Source organism: Hevea brasiliensis, chromosome 13 (assembly GCF_030052815.1).
Source record: "Hevea brasiliensis isolate MT/VB/25A 57/8 chromosome 13, ASM3005281v1, whole genome shotgun sequence".
Classification (NCBI taxonomy): domain Eukaryota; kingdom Viridiplantae; phylum Streptophyta; class Magnoliopsida; order Malpighiales; family Euphorbiaceae; genus Hevea; species Hevea brasiliensis.
In genome coordinates this window covers 82,463,193-82,479,560 of record NC_079505.1, presented here as the reverse complement: position 1 = coordinate 82,479,560, position 16,368 = coordinate 82,463,193, and the positions used below count along the sequence as shown (strand labels likewise).

The 16,368-nt window shown below is 35.9% G+C and overlaps 4 protein-coding genes and 1 non-coding gene across 16 annotated transcripts; 3 read left to right on the top strand and 2 right to left on the bottom strand.

The window, feature by feature from the left end:
* The first annotated feature begins 241 nt into the window (after positions 1-241).
* On the top strand, positions 242-1,166 carry LOC110657075 (probable inositol transporter 3). The gene is made up of 2 exons (XM_021814137.2): positions 242-438; positions 567-1,166. Exons 1-2 carry the CDS (start codon positions 310-312, stop codon positions 768-770), a joined length of 333 nt encoding a protein of 110 aa, XP_021669829.2. The 5' UTR covers positions 242-309; the 3' UTR covers positions 771-1,166.
* Positions 1,167-2,527: 1,361 nt separating this feature from the next.
* On the top strand, positions 2,528-2,599 carry TRNAP-UGG (transfer RNA proline (anticodon UGG)). Its single transcript has one exon. It is a non-coding gene; the product is annotated as a tRNA-Pro (tRNA).
* A 1,390-nt stretch (positions 2,600-3,989) lies between these two features.
* Positions 3,990-8,830, top strand: LOC110657120 (serine/threonine-protein kinase ATM). 7 transcript variants are annotated; one of them, XM_058132517.1, is made up of 5 exons: positions 4,069-4,595; positions 4,770-7,779; positions 7,897-8,102; positions 8,389-8,512; positions 8,643-8,830. In XM_058132517.1, the coding sequence occupies exons 2-5, from the start codon at positions 4,839-4,841 to the stop codon at positions 8,684-8,686; spliced, it is 3,315 nt and encodes a 1,104-aa protein (XP_057988500.1). In that variant the 5' UTR covers positions 4,069-4,595; positions 4,770-4,838; the 3' UTR covers positions 8,687-8,830. The 7 variants fall into 7 exon arrangements, 6 of the variants coding, with proteins under 6 accessions (XP_057988496.1, XP_057988500.1, XP_057988501.1 ...); XM_058132515.1 differs by having other exon boundaries at positions 4,071-4,595; positions 4,770-5,763; positions 5,860-8,102; XM_058132513.1 differs by having other exon boundaries at positions 3,990-4,595; positions 4,770-8,102.
* Positions 8,831-9,639: 809 nt separating this feature from the next.
* On the bottom strand, positions 9,640-11,811 carry LOC110657100 (uncharacterized). 6 transcript variants are annotated; one of them, XM_058132522.1, is made up of 3 exons: positions 11,663-11,811; positions 10,489-10,568; positions 9,640-10,330 (listed from the first exon to the last, which is right to left on the bottom strand). In XM_058132522.1, the coding sequence occupies exons 2-3, from the start codon at positions 10,504-10,506 to the stop codon at positions 9,821-9,823; spliced, it is 528 nt and encodes a 175-aa protein (XP_057988505.1). In that variant the 5' UTR covers positions 10,507-10,568; positions 11,663-11,811; the 3' UTR covers positions 9,640-9,820. The 6 variants fall into 6 exon arrangements, with proteins under 6 accessions (XP_057988505.1, XP_057988503.1, XP_057988506.1 ...); XM_058132520.1 differs by adding an exon at positions 11,449-11,538 and having other exon boundaries at positions 9,640-10,568; positions 11,663-11,687; XM_058132523.1 differs by lacking the exon at positions 11,663-11,811 and adding an exon at positions 11,449-11,656.
* A 2,020-nt stretch (positions 11,812-13,831) lies between these two features.
* LOC110657099 (dof zinc finger protein DOF5.6) lies at positions 13,832-16,093 on the bottom strand. The gene is made up of 2 exons (XM_021814165.2): positions 15,646-16,093; positions 13,832-15,028 (listed from the first exon to the last, which is right to left on the bottom strand). Exons 1-2 carry the CDS (start codon positions 15,694-15,696, stop codon positions 14,144-14,146), a joined length of 936 nt encoding a protein of 311 aa, XP_021669857.2. The 5' UTR covers positions 15,697-16,093; the 3' UTR covers positions 13,832-14,143.
* Positions 16,094-16,368: the final 275 nt, after the last annotated feature.

The window sequence follows — 16,368 nt, the reverse complement described above, 5'->3', positions numbered from 1 at the left end:
TAAGATTTTTTAGTTTTAATTTCTAAGTTTTTTTTAATATTTTTATTATTGAGATTTAATGTTGAAAATATAAAATTTTATAAAATTCAGTTTGATTGATCTAAAACCGAACCGATATTTATATGTTTGGCTCGGTTCGGTTTTCTCTTAATATCTCTCATTACTTCAGGCCTCAATGTTGTGGGCACCATGATTAGTATGGCTTTTGTTGATAGATAGATGGTTTCTATGATAGCTACCATCGGTTTCCTTGTGGCCTTATCGGTTGTATTTATCGAAGCTTCTTCCCATGCTCCTAAGGTTAGTGCAATGGAGACTGCACAGTTTGGGAAAAACTCTGCTTGTCCCAAATACCTGACCTTGTCAGATACATCAAAATGGAGCTGCATGTCCTGTTTGAACGCAGATTGTGGTTTCTGTGCTAATGCAGCCAGCGAAGTAAGTACATTCACTTTTTCAGTTAGTTGGTAATCTAGTATATACCCCTTATCTTTTCTTACTTTAAAACAGCTCCATTCTACATTAGTACTTTAATGTTGATTGATTTTATTGTGTTACATTATCAGTTTCAACCTGGAGCATGCTTGGCTGACACCAAGGCCTTAAAAAGCACATGTCATGCACAACATCGGGTGTTTTTCGAGAAGGGTTGTCCAAGTAAATTTGGATTTCTTGCTGTCGTACTCCGTGGACTCTATATAATTGCTTATGCACCTGGAATGGGTACTGCACCATGGATTGTGAATTCAGAAATTTACCCATTGAGATAGAGAGGCATTGGTGGAGGGATTGCTGCAGTGTCGAACTGGGCTTCAAATCTTATAGTTAGTGAAACATATTTAACTCTGACTGAGCATCTTGGAGCTGGTGGTACCTTTTTCCTATTTGCTGCAATTTCCTGCGTTGGACTTGCATGCATCTTCTGGTTTGTTCCTGAAACCAAAGGCCTACAATTTGAGGAGGTTGAGAAAATCTTAGAGGAAGGATACAGGCCAGATTTGTGTGGAGGAAAGAAAAAGAGGAAGAATGTCGATACTGTATAATTCTGAAGAAGCTTGAGCTGAAAGTGAGAGACAAAAATTGCAGACTTGCAGTACCTATTACAATTCCTATAATTATTGTCAATGGTATTCCGCGTTTTTAATGAGGAAGGAATCCTATTGCTCCCATCAAGTAAATAGATAGTGCCTTGTGCAAATTCAGTCCTATTTAATGACTGAATTATGTAAAGAATAGGGTTCTCATTGGGTTTAAAGTAATGAACAATTGTTTCCTTATTAGCAATTAATGGAAAAGCTTTCTTTTCGTATTAAAATTCTTTCTTGTACTCTGCTTCTTTTCATTCGAATGATGTTTTAGCTGTTGTTCTTTAGCTTAGAATTTAATTTCAATCTGCAAATTTTGACCGCTTCATCTTTATCTAGCCTTATTTCCTTCTTTTCATTTTTAAAATTTTTGATTTTCGACTTTCGATTTTATCGGTTCGTAACAGAATCGACCGTTTGCAGTGTACATCCTATCTCACCTTCTTTTCACTCATTTGTTTGTCAGTTCTAATAAACTTTTGGCAGCCTGATTTATTGTGAATTGGTTTGACTGCATTCAAGTTGTCAACTTCATTCTCATTATCCCCTACTTTTTCTTTTCCTCTTCATAAGCCTGGTAATTTTCTTGTAGTGAGGAATTCACACGGTTGTTTTCTTAGACCGCAGTGAATGAAATGCTCTGTAACGAAGGTAAATTTTGTCGTTATGAAGCATAGTCCGACCCCCCACTAGCTAGGTTTTGGGGGAATAATGGCATCCAGGACAACAATCCTCCTGCATATTCTTCGGTGTTGCATGAGGGTTTCAAGTTTCAACCGACTTTGTTTGACCCTAATAGTAATAATCATACTATATTTCGCAGCTGGCAAAGTTGAAGAATCAGAGGCTGACAGAAAAATTAATTAAAGGAAGCATATACAACTGTCTGCAGAAATGAAGCAGCCAATTGAGAGCATTTGAAGTTATTACTCATCATGTTTATTTCATGCTGGGAAGCATGAATCTGTAGGAAACTAACAGGGAAAAAAATATTCTATGAAATGCCTTCTACCCTTGGTATGCCAGTCTCACCTTCACCAGGTGCAAGGCCATCCCCTCGGAGAGGCCAATAGGAATACTATCCTATGATCCTATCACTACGAAAAGAACATAAATAGAAGGATAAATATCATTTTATCATTGTTCACATATTGTTTATTTTTATGTCTTCTTTTGTTATATCAATATCATGAAGGATAAAACCAGTCACTTCATATGCAGTGCAGATGCAACCCGTCAAGGGAAAATTTTAAAGTACGATGTTGTATGTACAACAATTGTATCGTGACCATTGATCGTAGTAGATTTTATATGGTTTCCATCATGATAAAGGATTGTATATAAAATGAAATGCAATAAATAAATTCTCTAGGGTTGGAGCTCAGATGCATTAAATACAGGCCTACTATTATAATACAATCTTAGGCAATATCTAAACAAGAGGGCATTTGGTCTAGTGGTATGATTCTCGCTTTGGGTGCGAGAGGTCCCGAGTTCGATTCTCGGAATGCCCCAAACCTTTTGCTTTTTCATTTTTATCTCCTTTGACCTGGCAGGGTATGCGCATGTGGAAGAGAGGCAGCCCTTGATGAGTGGAAAGCCCCAAACAAACCAAGAAAATGATGTCTCGTATCAAATATCAAAGGCACAAAAAGTATGGACAGGACGATTTACTTCTGTACTCTGTACCTCAACCTACACCTTCAATCCTGTACTCTGTGCTCCCATTAGCATAGATGTTATATAATTTTCAAAGGTGCAGTGCAGACCAAACTTTTCGGTTTGAATTGATCAACAGAAATGATAATTTAAATGTTAGTACTTCATACTAACCCTTTTATTTGTGTTTCACTTATTGATTTTATCAATCATTTTGAATTTGATATTATCAACTTCTAAGAATATAATTTAAATAGAAATTTGATTTTAGGTTAACGTGATGACGATCTTCATGGTGGCTTTGTAGTTATCCAGTAGACAAGTTGGACGGTTACAACTGGGGATAATAGCATTCTCTCTATTACTCTTCCATGCCAACATTCCCGTTTTGTGGACAAAAAACATAATAAAGGAAAAGTTAATAAATTATAAAGAAAATCAATTTTATATAAAAAGGGAAATAAAAAAATTGATTAAATTTTGTATTTTCTTTATTTTAACAGAAATAAAAGTGATGGAAAAAATTATTACATTTTTATTATTATGTTTATATTAAATAAATAAAATTATATTAAAAAATGACATTGTTTGATGAATTTTTATAATATAATTTTATAGTTAAATAAATTTTTTATTCAATATAATTGTTTATAATATAGTTTTATTCATAATAAAATTATAACAGTTGGATAATAATTTATTCTCACATCACATTTATATTTTGTTAAATATATTTGAATTTATATTTTAATTTGAAATTAAAAAATAAAATAAATTAAAATAAAAATTAATTTATGAAGCAAGAATTAGAAAAATTAACATAGCTTTTTATATTTTTTATTCAATTTAATAAAAAAATTGACTTAAAATGCTCTTTTGAACATTTTTCACATAAATTCTCATTTTTTTTTATTTTTATTTTCCTTCTTATAAAATAAGGAATTAATACTTTTAATTTTTCTTTCTTTATTTTTATAAATAAAATAAAGAAAAATTTCCTTTCTTTTCCTCACCACAAAACAGGGTGCATGTGTTTTTATTCTGTTTGTTTTTTTTTTTTTTTGAAATTAGAGGCAAGAATTTTGATATTGAAAAAAAATGCAATATGATGAGGAAGTTATGGTTTATTAATTCCCCTTAAAAAATTTATGGTTGTTTGAAACTTAAATTATTGACTAATAAATTAAATAAATGAAATACTCTTGTTTTCGTATATATAAAATAAAAACCGTCCAACATAAATATAGAATAAAATCTCCCCTTTTCTTTTTTTTTTGTGTTTTTGGAGATAAATTGCCCATTCAAGAATTATTTCACTTGATTTGGTGGTACTATTTGGATAGCACGAATAGAAGAAAAATACAATGATCCTTTCTTATCAAAGAGCAGTAATGGATGCCATTAAGCTTTTTTGATGGTGAAGGACGGGATCCACCATTCTAAACACTCCCTCATTGCGCTGGTGCTTTGTAATGCAATGTAACCAAACCAGACGACCCAAAGACGATGCAAATGTGGTGTGGTGTTGACGTGCAGTGTTCTAAATCCAGAAAACTACCTCAAATTACGGGACAGCTTACCTACCCGCAAACACAAGCCTTCGCCGTTGCTATCTTTCTCTCTCTCGGTTATTAGTACCGTATCCTTCGCCCAAACAATTTCTCAGCTTTTTTTTAAAAGCCCATTAGCTCTCTTCTCTTCTCTTCTTTCTTTCTGCCACCCTTTGTAATATCTTCTCTCCGTCTCTGCACCACGATAATCAAAAAATACTTCTTCTTCAACTCGACTGGCTCAGAACATAGCGAGTCGTGGACCTTGGTCACAATTTAAATCTCATTGTTTTGTATGCAGGTATTTGTTTTTTATTCTTTTCTTCTTCTTCTTTTTCTGTTGATGATCGTTCATACTCTTTTTTTCTTTTGTTTTTTGGCTTTTCTTTTTTATGATAATCATTTTAGATTAGTTTATTAATGAAGTTTTTTTTTTCTTTTCTTTTTTCTTTCCTCTTTTCCTCTATATGTTCAGCTCTTGAAGTAATATTGAGATTGGTAAACTGGAGAGGAAAAGGGCAGAATTTTTTCAACATTTTTGATAATGGAGAACCATAAAACCCAAGAAACCCTCGAAGTTAAACTCCCACATGGTAAAACCCTAGAAGCTCAAAACCCAGACATCAGGAATCTAGAAGAAGCTTCTGGGCCTTCTGACTTATTTGGCTTAAGTAAGAACTGTATTGTGTTAGAATCGAATTTGGAGGTTCCTATAGAAGATAATGGGAAAGGTAATGTGGAATTAGTGAAAAGAGTTGATGACATTAAAGCAGAGAATTTGGATGCCAGTGGCAGTGGAAGTACGATAGTTGCTGCTGATGTGAATAATATTGACATCGAGAAGAGTTATTTGGTGAACAATGGTGTTGATAGAGCAATTGAGAATGGAAACAGTTCCACAGTGGCGGGATTGAATGAAAATTTAGTGGATTTGAGTGGTGCTGTGTGTGAGGATGTTGAAGTTGAAAAGACTCTGAAAGATGAAGATATGAAGGAGGATGAGCTGTTAGGATTTAATGGCGTCGTGTCTGGTAGGAAGTTAGAGGTTTGTGGAGGTAATTTATCACTTTATGTAGACTTTTCTGATTCTCTGAGCAGGGTAAGTCATAGCAATCTCAAAGACATCGATTGTTCTGGGTTGTTCGTTAGTCAAGAGGAGTCTAAAGAAGTTGGTAATATGGAGATGGAAAAGTTAATTGGCAAGTTCCATGTAGGTGATATCGTATGGATTAAAACCAAAAATAAGTCTTGGTGGCCTGGGAAGATTTATGATCCATTAGATGCAAGAGAATATGCTGTGGAGAATGAACAGAGGAACTGCCTGCTGGTTGGTTATCTGGGGATTAGCTACATTGCTTGGTGCTTGCCATCTCAATTAAAGCCTTTTCATGAGAACTTTGAACAGATGGCTGGGCAAAACAAGGCCAGAAGCTTCCTTGGAGCGGTAGAGAAGGCGGTGGACGAGTTTGGTAAGTGCCTGAAATCAGAGATGACTTGTCCTTGTATCCTTAAAAAATTTTGGCAATCATCTAGCAATGTTGAAGCTAGAGGAGTTTCTTTGCTAGGGAGCAGATTTGGGGAATTTTCAAGCAGCGTCTTTGAACCAGCGAAGTTTCTTGCGCAAATTAAAAATCTTGCACAGGCTGTCTCCAAGCTTGGCATGCTCGAGTTAACTGTTGCGGAGAATTTTTTGTCAGCATTTTATCATTCCCTTGGACATAGTCTATTGCCTATGGAACAACTCTGGGAATCAACTGATGACCTAGACAATGCTGGTGACAAGTTAATGACAAAAAGCCAAATTGATGCTCCAATTGGAGGCCAAAATTCAGGTCCTGCCAAAGGAAAATCACAAAGCACAGAAGTTGAAGTTCTACAGCAGAATAAGATTGAAGACCAAGCCATGATTTTTCATGGGGACCTGGATACTACCACAGAGATTTGCGAAGGCATTCTTGTTGAAGGAAATGGTGCCCCAGATGATCTAGCATCAAATTCCAAGAAGAGAAAAAGGAAGAGGTATTCTGAACTTAAAGTTCAAGGTCAAGAAGTTAGTCTATCAGCTTCTTCATCTAAGGGGGAGGAGATGCGTATCTTGGGATCTCCAACAACTGTAGAGAGGAGCTCTGAGTTGAGAGTAAGGAAGAAGAGCAAGTACTTATCATATCCCTTTGTCAATTGGGAACATTGCGGCTTGCCAAATGAAACAGAGGACCCTAAGGCTCATGAAGCTTCTCAAGAGGCAGAATATGAAAATGCCGTTGCTGGTCAATTTATTGGATCCCATTCGATTTCTAAATCTAGTGGGAAGAGGATTCAGAACGAATGGTTCAGAAAATTCACAAGTGGGAATGATGCATTGAGCAACCCAGAGTTGATAAGTGCGGCCAATTTGCTTTCTGAACTTTGTTTCACAGCTGTGGATTGTCTGTATCCAAATAAGAGTAAAAATTTTGATTTAATAGTGTGGTTCTTTTCAAGGTTCAGAATATCAGTATATCATGACGAGTCCATTTATGAGATGAATTGCAAGAATGTGACTGGGAGCAGGAACGAGGCATTGCTGGGAAAGGAAACACAGGAGACAAGCCAGACTTTGCAAGATGTCAAGACTGAGCTGAAGATGCAGAAGAAAAAGAAAAATGGAAACTCAGCTAGATCAAAGATTAAATCTCTTGATGGTTTAGCAGATGTGAATATAAACAATACAACTGATGGCTTATCTGTAGAAGATTTCTGTGAGGTGGGCCCTCCCACACCTAATGGAAAACCTGGGTCAAAGAAGAAAAAGAAGCAAGGAACAATTCGTACAGATCTCCACACCAACCAAACAACTAGCATACCAGACTTGAATAGCAATGGTCCTATGACCAATTTGTTGGTAGAAAATGCTGAGATGATGAGCCATGTTGAACCTTGGCCAAATGAGAGGGAGAAGTCAGTGGATGTAAATTCAAGTAATGCAGAACACAGCACCCTGTTAGTAGATTTGCAGGTGACAGGTCCATTTTCGATAAATACTGTTCCTGAGCAAAGTAGGAGGAAGGGGTTTACTGCTAGTGGACCAACTTCAAATGGAAAGTGTGCAATTCTGGGCCTTTTGGCCAATGGAGCTTCATTTAGTGGCCCCCTCGCTGCCGAAGGTAAGCCTGGCCCAAAAAAAAGAAAGAGAAAGAATAAATCAACTTCTGGGCAGACTACGGTTGTTGCCAGCGTTGCTGGTTTAGATGGGACTCCTGCTGATTCCAGCATGCTGGCCAAATCTGAGAATAAGAGAGGGAGACCGAGAAAGAAATCAGTAATGGGGATACCAGATATAAACATGAATTATAATAATATAGAGACTAATGAAGAAGCTCCAGGGACTGCTCTGCTATTAAAATTTGCTCCAGGAGTGTCCCTGCCGTCGAAAGAAGTTCTGGTTGCAACATTTGTCAGGTTTGGACCCTTGAGGGAGTCAGAAATACAGTTGTCAAAAGATTCTGGTACTGCCCAAGTTGATTTTGTGAAAAGTATTGATGCTGCAGAAGCATTTAGGAGTTTAGAGAATAGCAGTCCCTTTGGTGCAACCCTCATCGATTACCAACTTCATCTCCTTGCAGGTGGTGGAGCCACTAATTCTACTAAAGGTTTGAGGACACCTGCAAAGTCTTATGGGCCAACGCCAAACCCTGCTGAGGGTCCTCCCATTGACTTCATAAGGCAGAATCTAGAGATGATGACATCAATGCTGGAGAAGTCGGGAGATAATCTCTCTCCCGAAATGAGAGCCAAATTGGAGTGTGAAATTAAAGGCCTTCTGAAAAAGGTGAGTTCCATGCCTACTTCTTCCTCTTCTTAATTGGAACGGTAAGTTATTGGATTCTCTGTCAGGTTGTTTACTAGCAGAAATCTCTAGGTTTTTTTTTTTTAGAATCTTTTTTTATTAGTTGTTGCTTCTGTAGTCTGCTTCTCTCTCTCTCTCTCTCTCTGAATGTTGATGTGAGGACTGAGAACTTATGCAGTTAAATGCAATGAAAGGGCATATGCAGTGGCTAAATCAAGGGACCTACATGTATCAATATGACAATATCATTGTTCTTTTCGTATTTCAGCTGCTTTTATGTGTTTTTGGATGTGCTAGTCTCTGGTGGCAAACTCTTTATGTCTCTCTTTGCAAAATGAAACCAGGAGGATTATATTGGCCTGGCCTGACTGATCATGCTGATGATCAATTGAGTATGGTTTATTATTTTTCTTGAAAAGCTTGTAAATTTAATTTTTCCCCACAAAGATTGTTCATTTATTTTTTATGCGCTGAAAGTAGAACAGCAGAATGCAACTTCCAGTTTACTTTTCACCGTTTCAGGGAACCAGAGGCGAAGTCTCAAGCTTTATCACTTGGAATCCTAAATATTCACTATAGCATTAGCTGACTGAGAGAAGGCATTTATAAAATGTATATTTGCTTCAAAAATTTACAAAATGAAGATAGCATCTCAAGTGAGTTGAGATATGAATGAATGCAATTTGACTATCTGGATTTTGATAACAATACTCAAAATTCGGCTACTGTGATTTATCACAAATTCATTGAATTTTCCCAAGGTAGAATATTAGAATATTGCAGTCTCTCCTGAAAATCTCCATGGGCGGTGGAGAGTCAGCTTCAGGCTTCAGCATGTTAAACACGACAATGAAAACCAAAAAATAAGGAAAAATATAGATCAAAATTCCATGTGAGCTTTTTTCATTGTAATCTCAAAGGCCTTCGCAAGAAAATACCCGCATTACATCAAGTGCTGGGAAATAATACTGAAGAACATATTTCACAGGTCCAGATAAAACACAGTATAAAAAATGCGGCTATGGTATGGTTTTCATAAAAGTTGGGTTGAACCTTCTAGGTCTTTTTCTAGAATAAGTGCACCAGATTGGACACTCCTAAGACCTGCCCGCCTGAGACCCTTTAGCCGGCTCTACACATAATATTGCTGCCCGGCCTGATGGCACCTTGAATGCGCTCTTGTGCCACCATCACCAACAAACTAACCATTGCAAGAACTTCGAACGAAGAAGACGTTAAAAGAGAGTTCGTGTTTCAGCTGAAGCTAAAATGCAATGTATATCAACTTGGAAAATTTCTCTCTCAGAAAACCCCGTGTTAACATACATGTTGCAATTATGACACTTCTGCTGTGTACCGACAAAACATGCCGGCAGGAATTATGGTAAAAAATCTGTTATTCCAATAGTAGTAGAAATGCAAGAGCGAGAAGCAACAATTACATGCTTGGTGTTTGGAGTTGCTTCCCCTGTGTGCAATTATGTAAAAGCTAAAACCAAAGTGCACCAACAACCAGAAATTTTTCCACGAAAGTAGTGAAATTAGTATGAACTAATTATTGAATCATATCTCTGATAACAATTGCTATCTATCTGCGCAAACAGATGTCAATGCCCGAGGGTTGAGATTCATTCTTAAATGCAATAGCTCAGCCCTCTAAAACAAAACAAAGAACCAATTGTACAGCAAAGCTTAAGCTATCACTCCATAACTGCAACTCCTCCAGCAGCTTTTATCTTCTCTATTATGCCATTTGCTTCCTCTTTTGTGACCCCTTGTTTAAGCAAAACAGGTACCTTCTCCACCAGGTCTTTGGCCTCCTTCAACCCCAAATTAGTAAAACCTCTCACCTCTTTAATTACCTTGATTTTTGCTGCTGCATCAAACTTCTCCAACTTCACATCAAATGTTGTTTTCTCTTTCTTCTCCTCAACCTTTGTAGCTCCAGCAGCTGGGGCTCCTTGGAGACCCAAGTCCATGCCTTCTGTTGAAATTGTCTGCAGTTTTGGATGCTTTAACTTGTATTGGAGAGTGGGGCCAATTTGACGTCTCTCCTCAGGAGGTAGAGCAGCAATGCGCTCAGCAAGTTGAATGATTTTGTCAGAGGGTGGAGGTCTAGGACCATAAGGATCATAAAATGCTGGATATTTGTATTTTTTGGGCTTGGCCCTGGGATCTCTGGGAACAAAATCATGCTGGAAAAAGCGAACCTGCAAAGACCCAGTTATCTCATGGAGAGTAGAACGGGCACAAATGGACCTCACAAGTGCAACAAACTTCATGTTTCATGAATCAGAGAAACGATAATTCATAAAACAAATATGACCAGAAGGGACAATATCAGATTCAATTAAGCAATTTCAAGCACCAGATGCAAATGAAACATGCGCTTTTCTTCTTTTCTTTTGATGAGTAAAACTGCAAGAATTATGGTGCAAACTTTGCCTCCTGCAAAAAAGAAGTAAAATTCAAAGATGGAGTGAAAAGATTTCTAATTATTTAACACAGAAAGACACTCAAACATAGACTCTCAATAAATGTTATAGCAGAGGGCTACCAAATGTCACATTTACTCATCAACCTGAAAGATATACCAAATACAAGCTGGAGCCATCTCACACAATAAATAATTCATACTTCACACAGCTATACCACATTAAAATTTAAGTTTCACTAACATAAAAACAATTCTATATAAAACATTGCTTTTATCTTTAATAATATGATATATCTTAATCTTAACTACATAAGTTACCAGCTTGCTAATGAGCTTATCTCCAATAAACAACTTTATCAAACTTCCCCACCATCATTATAAACTACTGGGACTTGAAACCAAAGGACTTAGAATGTCTTCAACTCTATAACCTTTTTCGTTTTTAATTTCAAAAGAGATGAGGTGTTGAATCCATGACCCCCACCTGCATTTACTTGCAAGGATACAATTGAGCTACATTTTATGAATCAAACATCAACTGCAAGTCAAAAGTTCCTGAAACCTGTTTTTGGCTGCTAAAATCTACTATATTTATTCCTGGATTACGATGATATATTTTTCTTTTATTCAAGCAAACAATGAATCTAGCATATCTTCAACTCTAGAACTATATTTTGCCGAAATTAATATCAACCGCAATTTAAAAAAAAAATACAATTATATTGATTTGTGCATACACACACTGAAACTGGTCATCTTGCAAGTACCGCCTGAAATTCTGCAGAGATGATGTAAAACTAAAACTTGATGAAATAAGCATCTCCCACCAATCAAAATGCAGATAAAAATCTAAAATAAAAAAAATTAAAAAAAAAGAAGAAGAAAGAGTACCATATATCAACAAACAGCTTCTGTGAGTAGAAAAAACAGAACTAATTTAAGAAAGCCCCCCATCAGAAAAAGATGCACGAAGAAAGAGCGCTATAGGAGGTTGACAGTAAATAGATGATAAAATTCCTTTCGTTAAGATTCACAAACCGAAACGCGGTACAGAAAACTTATTCAGATTGAAAGTGACCAAGTCTAAAAAGTTAAAAACCCTTACCAACGTGAGATGGGAATCAGAGATCTCACCAGAAAGCCACTGATGATAGAGCAAAACGGCAAAACCCCCCAAGCCCGTGCAACATTAAACCCTAAACAACTGTGTTCGATACAGATTGCGTGGACGTGGCTGCTGGGCCTTGAGCTACTTGCGAGTGAAGATCCAACTATTCTGTGGCCCAATTAGGCTCTGTGCTCGGCGGCTCAGCCCCTATTAATGGAAAACGAGTCCGCAAGAGGGAACTACACTCACTATGTTTTTTTTTTAAAACAAAAAATCTTACTTCGTAGATAAATAATTCATTTTATGGTAAATATAATAAAATAATAAAATAATCGTAAAATGTACTTTAATACAAAATGTATATAATCTAATAATAATAATAATAATAATAATAATAATAATAATAAAATTATTCATAATATCTCTTCCATGTTCATTGACTTTTTAATCATTTATAATATATTTTATAAAAATATAACTGAGGGATACACAAAATTACTAAAAATTCCTAGACCCTCCTATATAGTATATAGATAATTAATTAATTTCTACCTTTTATGTAATTATAGTATTTTTAATTGATTATGATATCAAAATTACATTCCTATAAGTTAATTAGATTTTTATTAATGAGCGATAGAATTCCTAATTTTATTGTACTATAAGAAAAGTTAATACTAATTCTAAAAGCTTTAACGCAAAAAATTATTTACTATCTGACACATTGATTTAGCACATTTAGAATAAATAATAATGTAAAATGCTATTTAATAAAGGGGTCCATCGTTCCTTACTAACTGAATTAATTTTATTGAATTAATTTAATGTAGTGATAATACAAAATAGAATAATGAATAAGATAACAATAATGGGACAGGAATGTCCTACATATATAGGTCATCTATTGAAACCAACTTTGCAATGATTAATGCTTCACATAATACAAAATAAAGAAAATAATGCTTTAGTACTTTACATATATATGATCTCTGGTAACAAAGATATTACAAGTTAATTTTTATAATAATTTATTATTTTGATTCGATTAAAGATAGATTGTTTATGATAAAATTACAAAATTTAAAGAGAAATAAAATTTCTCTCTTATAATTACGTCCAAGATTAACACTCATAAAAATAATAAAAAGCAAATTCACTCTGTTAGAAATAATCTTGGGATCATTGATGAATATGTTAAATACTTTTGATAAGCTGGCTGGCAGGGGAAGAGAGATTTTTATTTATGATCTCTTCAAACTTGTTTTGGCTCATATGTATGTATCATAGTTAAGACTCGAAAGCGCGGAGCATGCATAAAAGCTTCAAAAGTACAAAACAGAGAAGGGAAATTTACTTTTTGTTGTTTGGGTTTTAACTAATATTATAATTTATTGTGTATTTTAAAAATTAAATAATTTAATTTTTAATTTATACTTTTATTAAAATTAAAAGTCATTTTTTTCATTGTTTTTAAATGAAAAGATAAACATAACTTTAAATTAAAAGATAAATATATCTTTATTTTATTAAGGGAATTTTAATATTTATCTCTTGGAGTAAGATTAATAATATGATTTAATTTTATATTTTAAAAATTAAATAATTTTTTAAATATAGTGATCACGTTTTTAACATAGGTCAAAATTCAGGAATCGAATAATAATTTTTTTTTTAATTTAATAAGAGGTATATTTATCTTTTCACTTGAATTAATAAAAATATTAAATTAAAAAATCTCTAATGATATAAGAGAGGAGCTAAATTATTTTATTTTTAAAATATAAAAATTAAATAATAATATTAGAAAATAAATAACAAATTAACAAAAAAAATGAGATGACGATGATGAGAAAAAATAAACAGCGTGCCATTCTAGACCAATAATGAGAAGAAAACAAAGCACAGTAGGGACTAGGGAGCCACATTGCAAATGACACCAAATACAAAGATAATTTCTGCTTTCCCACACGAAGTGTTTTTTTTTTTTTGCTCTTGCTTCCAATTTTCATGTCTCATATGCCCCAACCACATAGCTAGGCAGCTAAAAATTAACACCATAAATCCTTTTATCAAATACTCATCCCTAGCTCATTCTCCAGCGTTGGAGTTGGAGACGACAAAGCATGCAGCAAATTATACGAAGACAAAAAAGAGTTAATACCAGTGTAACATATATGATATATATATTCTTTAAGCTAAAAAAGCACTGCCATATCTTCCTCGATATAACAACAAAATCCTAGAGATTTGAATGCCTTACAAGAAAGACACCAAATTAGGCAAAGAATGAAACAAGCTAAGAAAATAAAACAGACAGAAAGACTCTAAGGCAGTCATTTTTGGACTCTTTTTCATTCGCACATTCCCCTCCTGCTGGCTGCTGTTGCTTGTCAAGTCAAAGAAATTTTTCAAGACCACCTTATAACAGAAAGAAGCAGGAGAAAAAAAACTTTCCATCAAAGGCGTATTCGGATTAGATTACACCAAGGGATTGGTTGTGGTCGACGATCCATAGCCATTCATCATGCCAGTCCATGATCCCAAATTGTTTAGGTACCCAAATGTGTCCTTCCCACCCTGATCTTGCCATTCGAGGGACAAAAGCTTGGTGTTGGGCTTCACATCAATTGTGTTTTGCTCATCATTTCCTTGATGATCATATGGAAGCATCAACCTTTGGTAGGTTTCCATGATAGTGCCATTATTCCCATCAAGGGACATCCCAAATGGAGAGCAAAGACCATGGAAATTTGGAGGTAACCCATGATTACTCATCTCTCCAAGCCCACTAACCATACCTATCTCACTATTCCCCATAAAATCGTAATTCCTGGAGCTGCCCGCTATAGCTTCTAACTTACTCTCCATAAAATCCAGAGGCCTAGGGTTTTCAAGCATACCAATGTTATATTTGCTATCCATGAAAGTAGGGTTTGCAAGTGTGCCTTGATGAGTGCCAAGTATGTTATTAAGGTGTGAAAGTTGGACCTCAGGAAATGAAAGGTGAAGATCTGTAGGACTGTGGGAAGAAGATGATGATAATCCAGGGTTCTGATTAATGGGTTGATCATTAGATTTTTTAGACACTTTCTTATTCTTTCTACAGCCACCACCCACAGGGATGTTCCTTAAAGTGCCTCCTTTGGTCCAGTACCTTCTGCAAGTCTTGCAGAAGTACCTTGGCTGAGAGAGGCTGTAGTTGTTGTAGTAACAAAATTTGGTGTGAGTGGAGTCACACCTTGGGCACTTGAGAGCTTGGTCGTGCTGAGGCCTGAGCCTCCTCTCTATCAAGGGCCTTGAGCATGTGAGCATATCCCCGGAAGGTGAAGAAGAATCCAATCCGGACTCCTCGTGAATTGTGTCCTGACACAAGGAAAATGATGGGAAATTTGTCCGAATTCTTGTCAGTAATTTCAATAATCTGAGTCAAGAAATTAAAATAAAAAATAAACAAAAATTAAATAAACAAAAATTCTTTGTCCTAGCAGCAAAGATATCAGTAATAATTAATCCAAAAAGCCAGATATTATTCCTCCGTGCTTTCACATATATCAACTATAGAATGTCTAAAATACCAGAGATTCCCAGAAGCCAACAATTAACCTTTAAAAACTGATGTACATCTGGTTTCCGATATCGAGTTTACAAAGCTTCATGTCTGTCTTTATAAACTAGTCTCCTTCACAGCCATTTCGCGACTTCAGTTAATCCGTTAAGAGTTACATGAGAGATTACACTCAAAAACAAAATATATAGGACTAGCTAGATTTCCCTTTTATAGGTGTCCACTCTAAAACACCATCTATATTCCATGCCATTTTAAGCCTTTACTTCCATTTGGCTCATCAAGCACAGCCAAGAAAACAAATCAAATTGCGCTATTCATGAACCATATTTGGCATTTGAGCTTGCAAAACCACAGTTAATCTGAAATGAAGATAGCCAGAGAGTATAAAACTATATAGAAATGCAGATCTTACCTGCAGCCAATCAGTCGAATCCATACAAACTTGCAGTGAATTAAGACCCATGAAGCCAAGCAAGGAACTAAAAATGGGTGATATCTAGCTAGAGATAGATAGCAACCAATTCACCAAGAGTTGCCTCTATTTCATATTGGGTGCCATGCAAGAGCTGAAAGGGAGAGATGGAGAAAAAAAAAGACAATAAGTGAATTGCGACAGAATATTAGAGAGAATGAGAGGGGATTGATTGACATGTAGGGGGCGGAGGCAGGGGCTTGGGCTGTGAATAAGAAGGAAGAAAAAGGTGGTAGCAACCAGTAGCTATACTCCTACTCTGCAGCTACGGTCCATACACAGTCGGCGGGCTTAACATTCTTGGCCCCCTATGTCCGTGCATTGCTAAGACAAAGGGCCCACCAACACACCTCGTCTTAGACTAAATCTCCGGTAGCGAAATCGACGGCCCAGATGTCATTGTGGCAGCTGGATTGGGTTAAGCGGAGCCGTTGATTGGTGAGAGAGGGATACGTCAGAGATCGCAGCTTGGTCGTCACTCTAATAAAGGCAAGTGTTTGACGTGACAGAGGCTGATAGAGTGAGAGAATATAATTTTTTCGGGGTTTTCGATAAAGAAGGCATATAGAAAGAGCACTCCACTTGCGGGCCCTGACGAGTGGACCCACTCGCTCTCCTCCCACAAGCAAAGGATCGATTCCCCTCATGCGCTGCTCACGTGGC

Bases quoted from the DNA above. Each gene is read 5' to 3' on its own strand.
- LOC110657075 (XM_021814137.2), top strand. From the start codon at position 310: ATGGAGACTGCACAGTTTGGGAAAAACTCTGCTTGTCCCAAATACCTG. The intron at 439-566 runs GTAAGTACATTC...TTACATTATCAG, and splicing joins GTGCTAATGCAGCCAGCGAA to TTTCAACCTGGAGCATGCTT.
- LOC110657120 (XM_058132513.1), top strand. From the start codon at position 4,839: ATGGAGAACCATAAAACCCAAGAAACCCTCGAAGTTAAACTCCCACAT. The intron at 8,103-8,388 runs GTGAGTTCCATG...TTCGTATTTCAG, and splicing joins TTAAAGGCCTTCTGAAAAAG to CTGCTTTTATGTGTTTTTGG. The intron at 8,513-8,642 runs GTATGGTTTATT...TCACCGTTTCAG, and splicing joins TCATGCTGATGATCAATTGA to GGAACCAGAGGCGAAGTCTC.
- LOC110657100 (XM_058132519.1), bottom strand. From the start codon at position 10,402: ATGAAGTTTGTTGCACTTGTGAGGTCCATTTGTGCCCGTTCTACTCTC.
- LOC110657099 (XM_021814165.2), bottom strand. From the start codon at position 15,696: ATGGGTCTTAATTCACTGCAAGTTTGTATGGATTCGACTGATTGGCTG. The intron at 15,029-15,645 runs GTAAGATCTGCA...TCCTTGTGTCAG, and splicing joins ATTCGACTGATTGGCTGCAG to GACACAATTCACGAGGAGTC.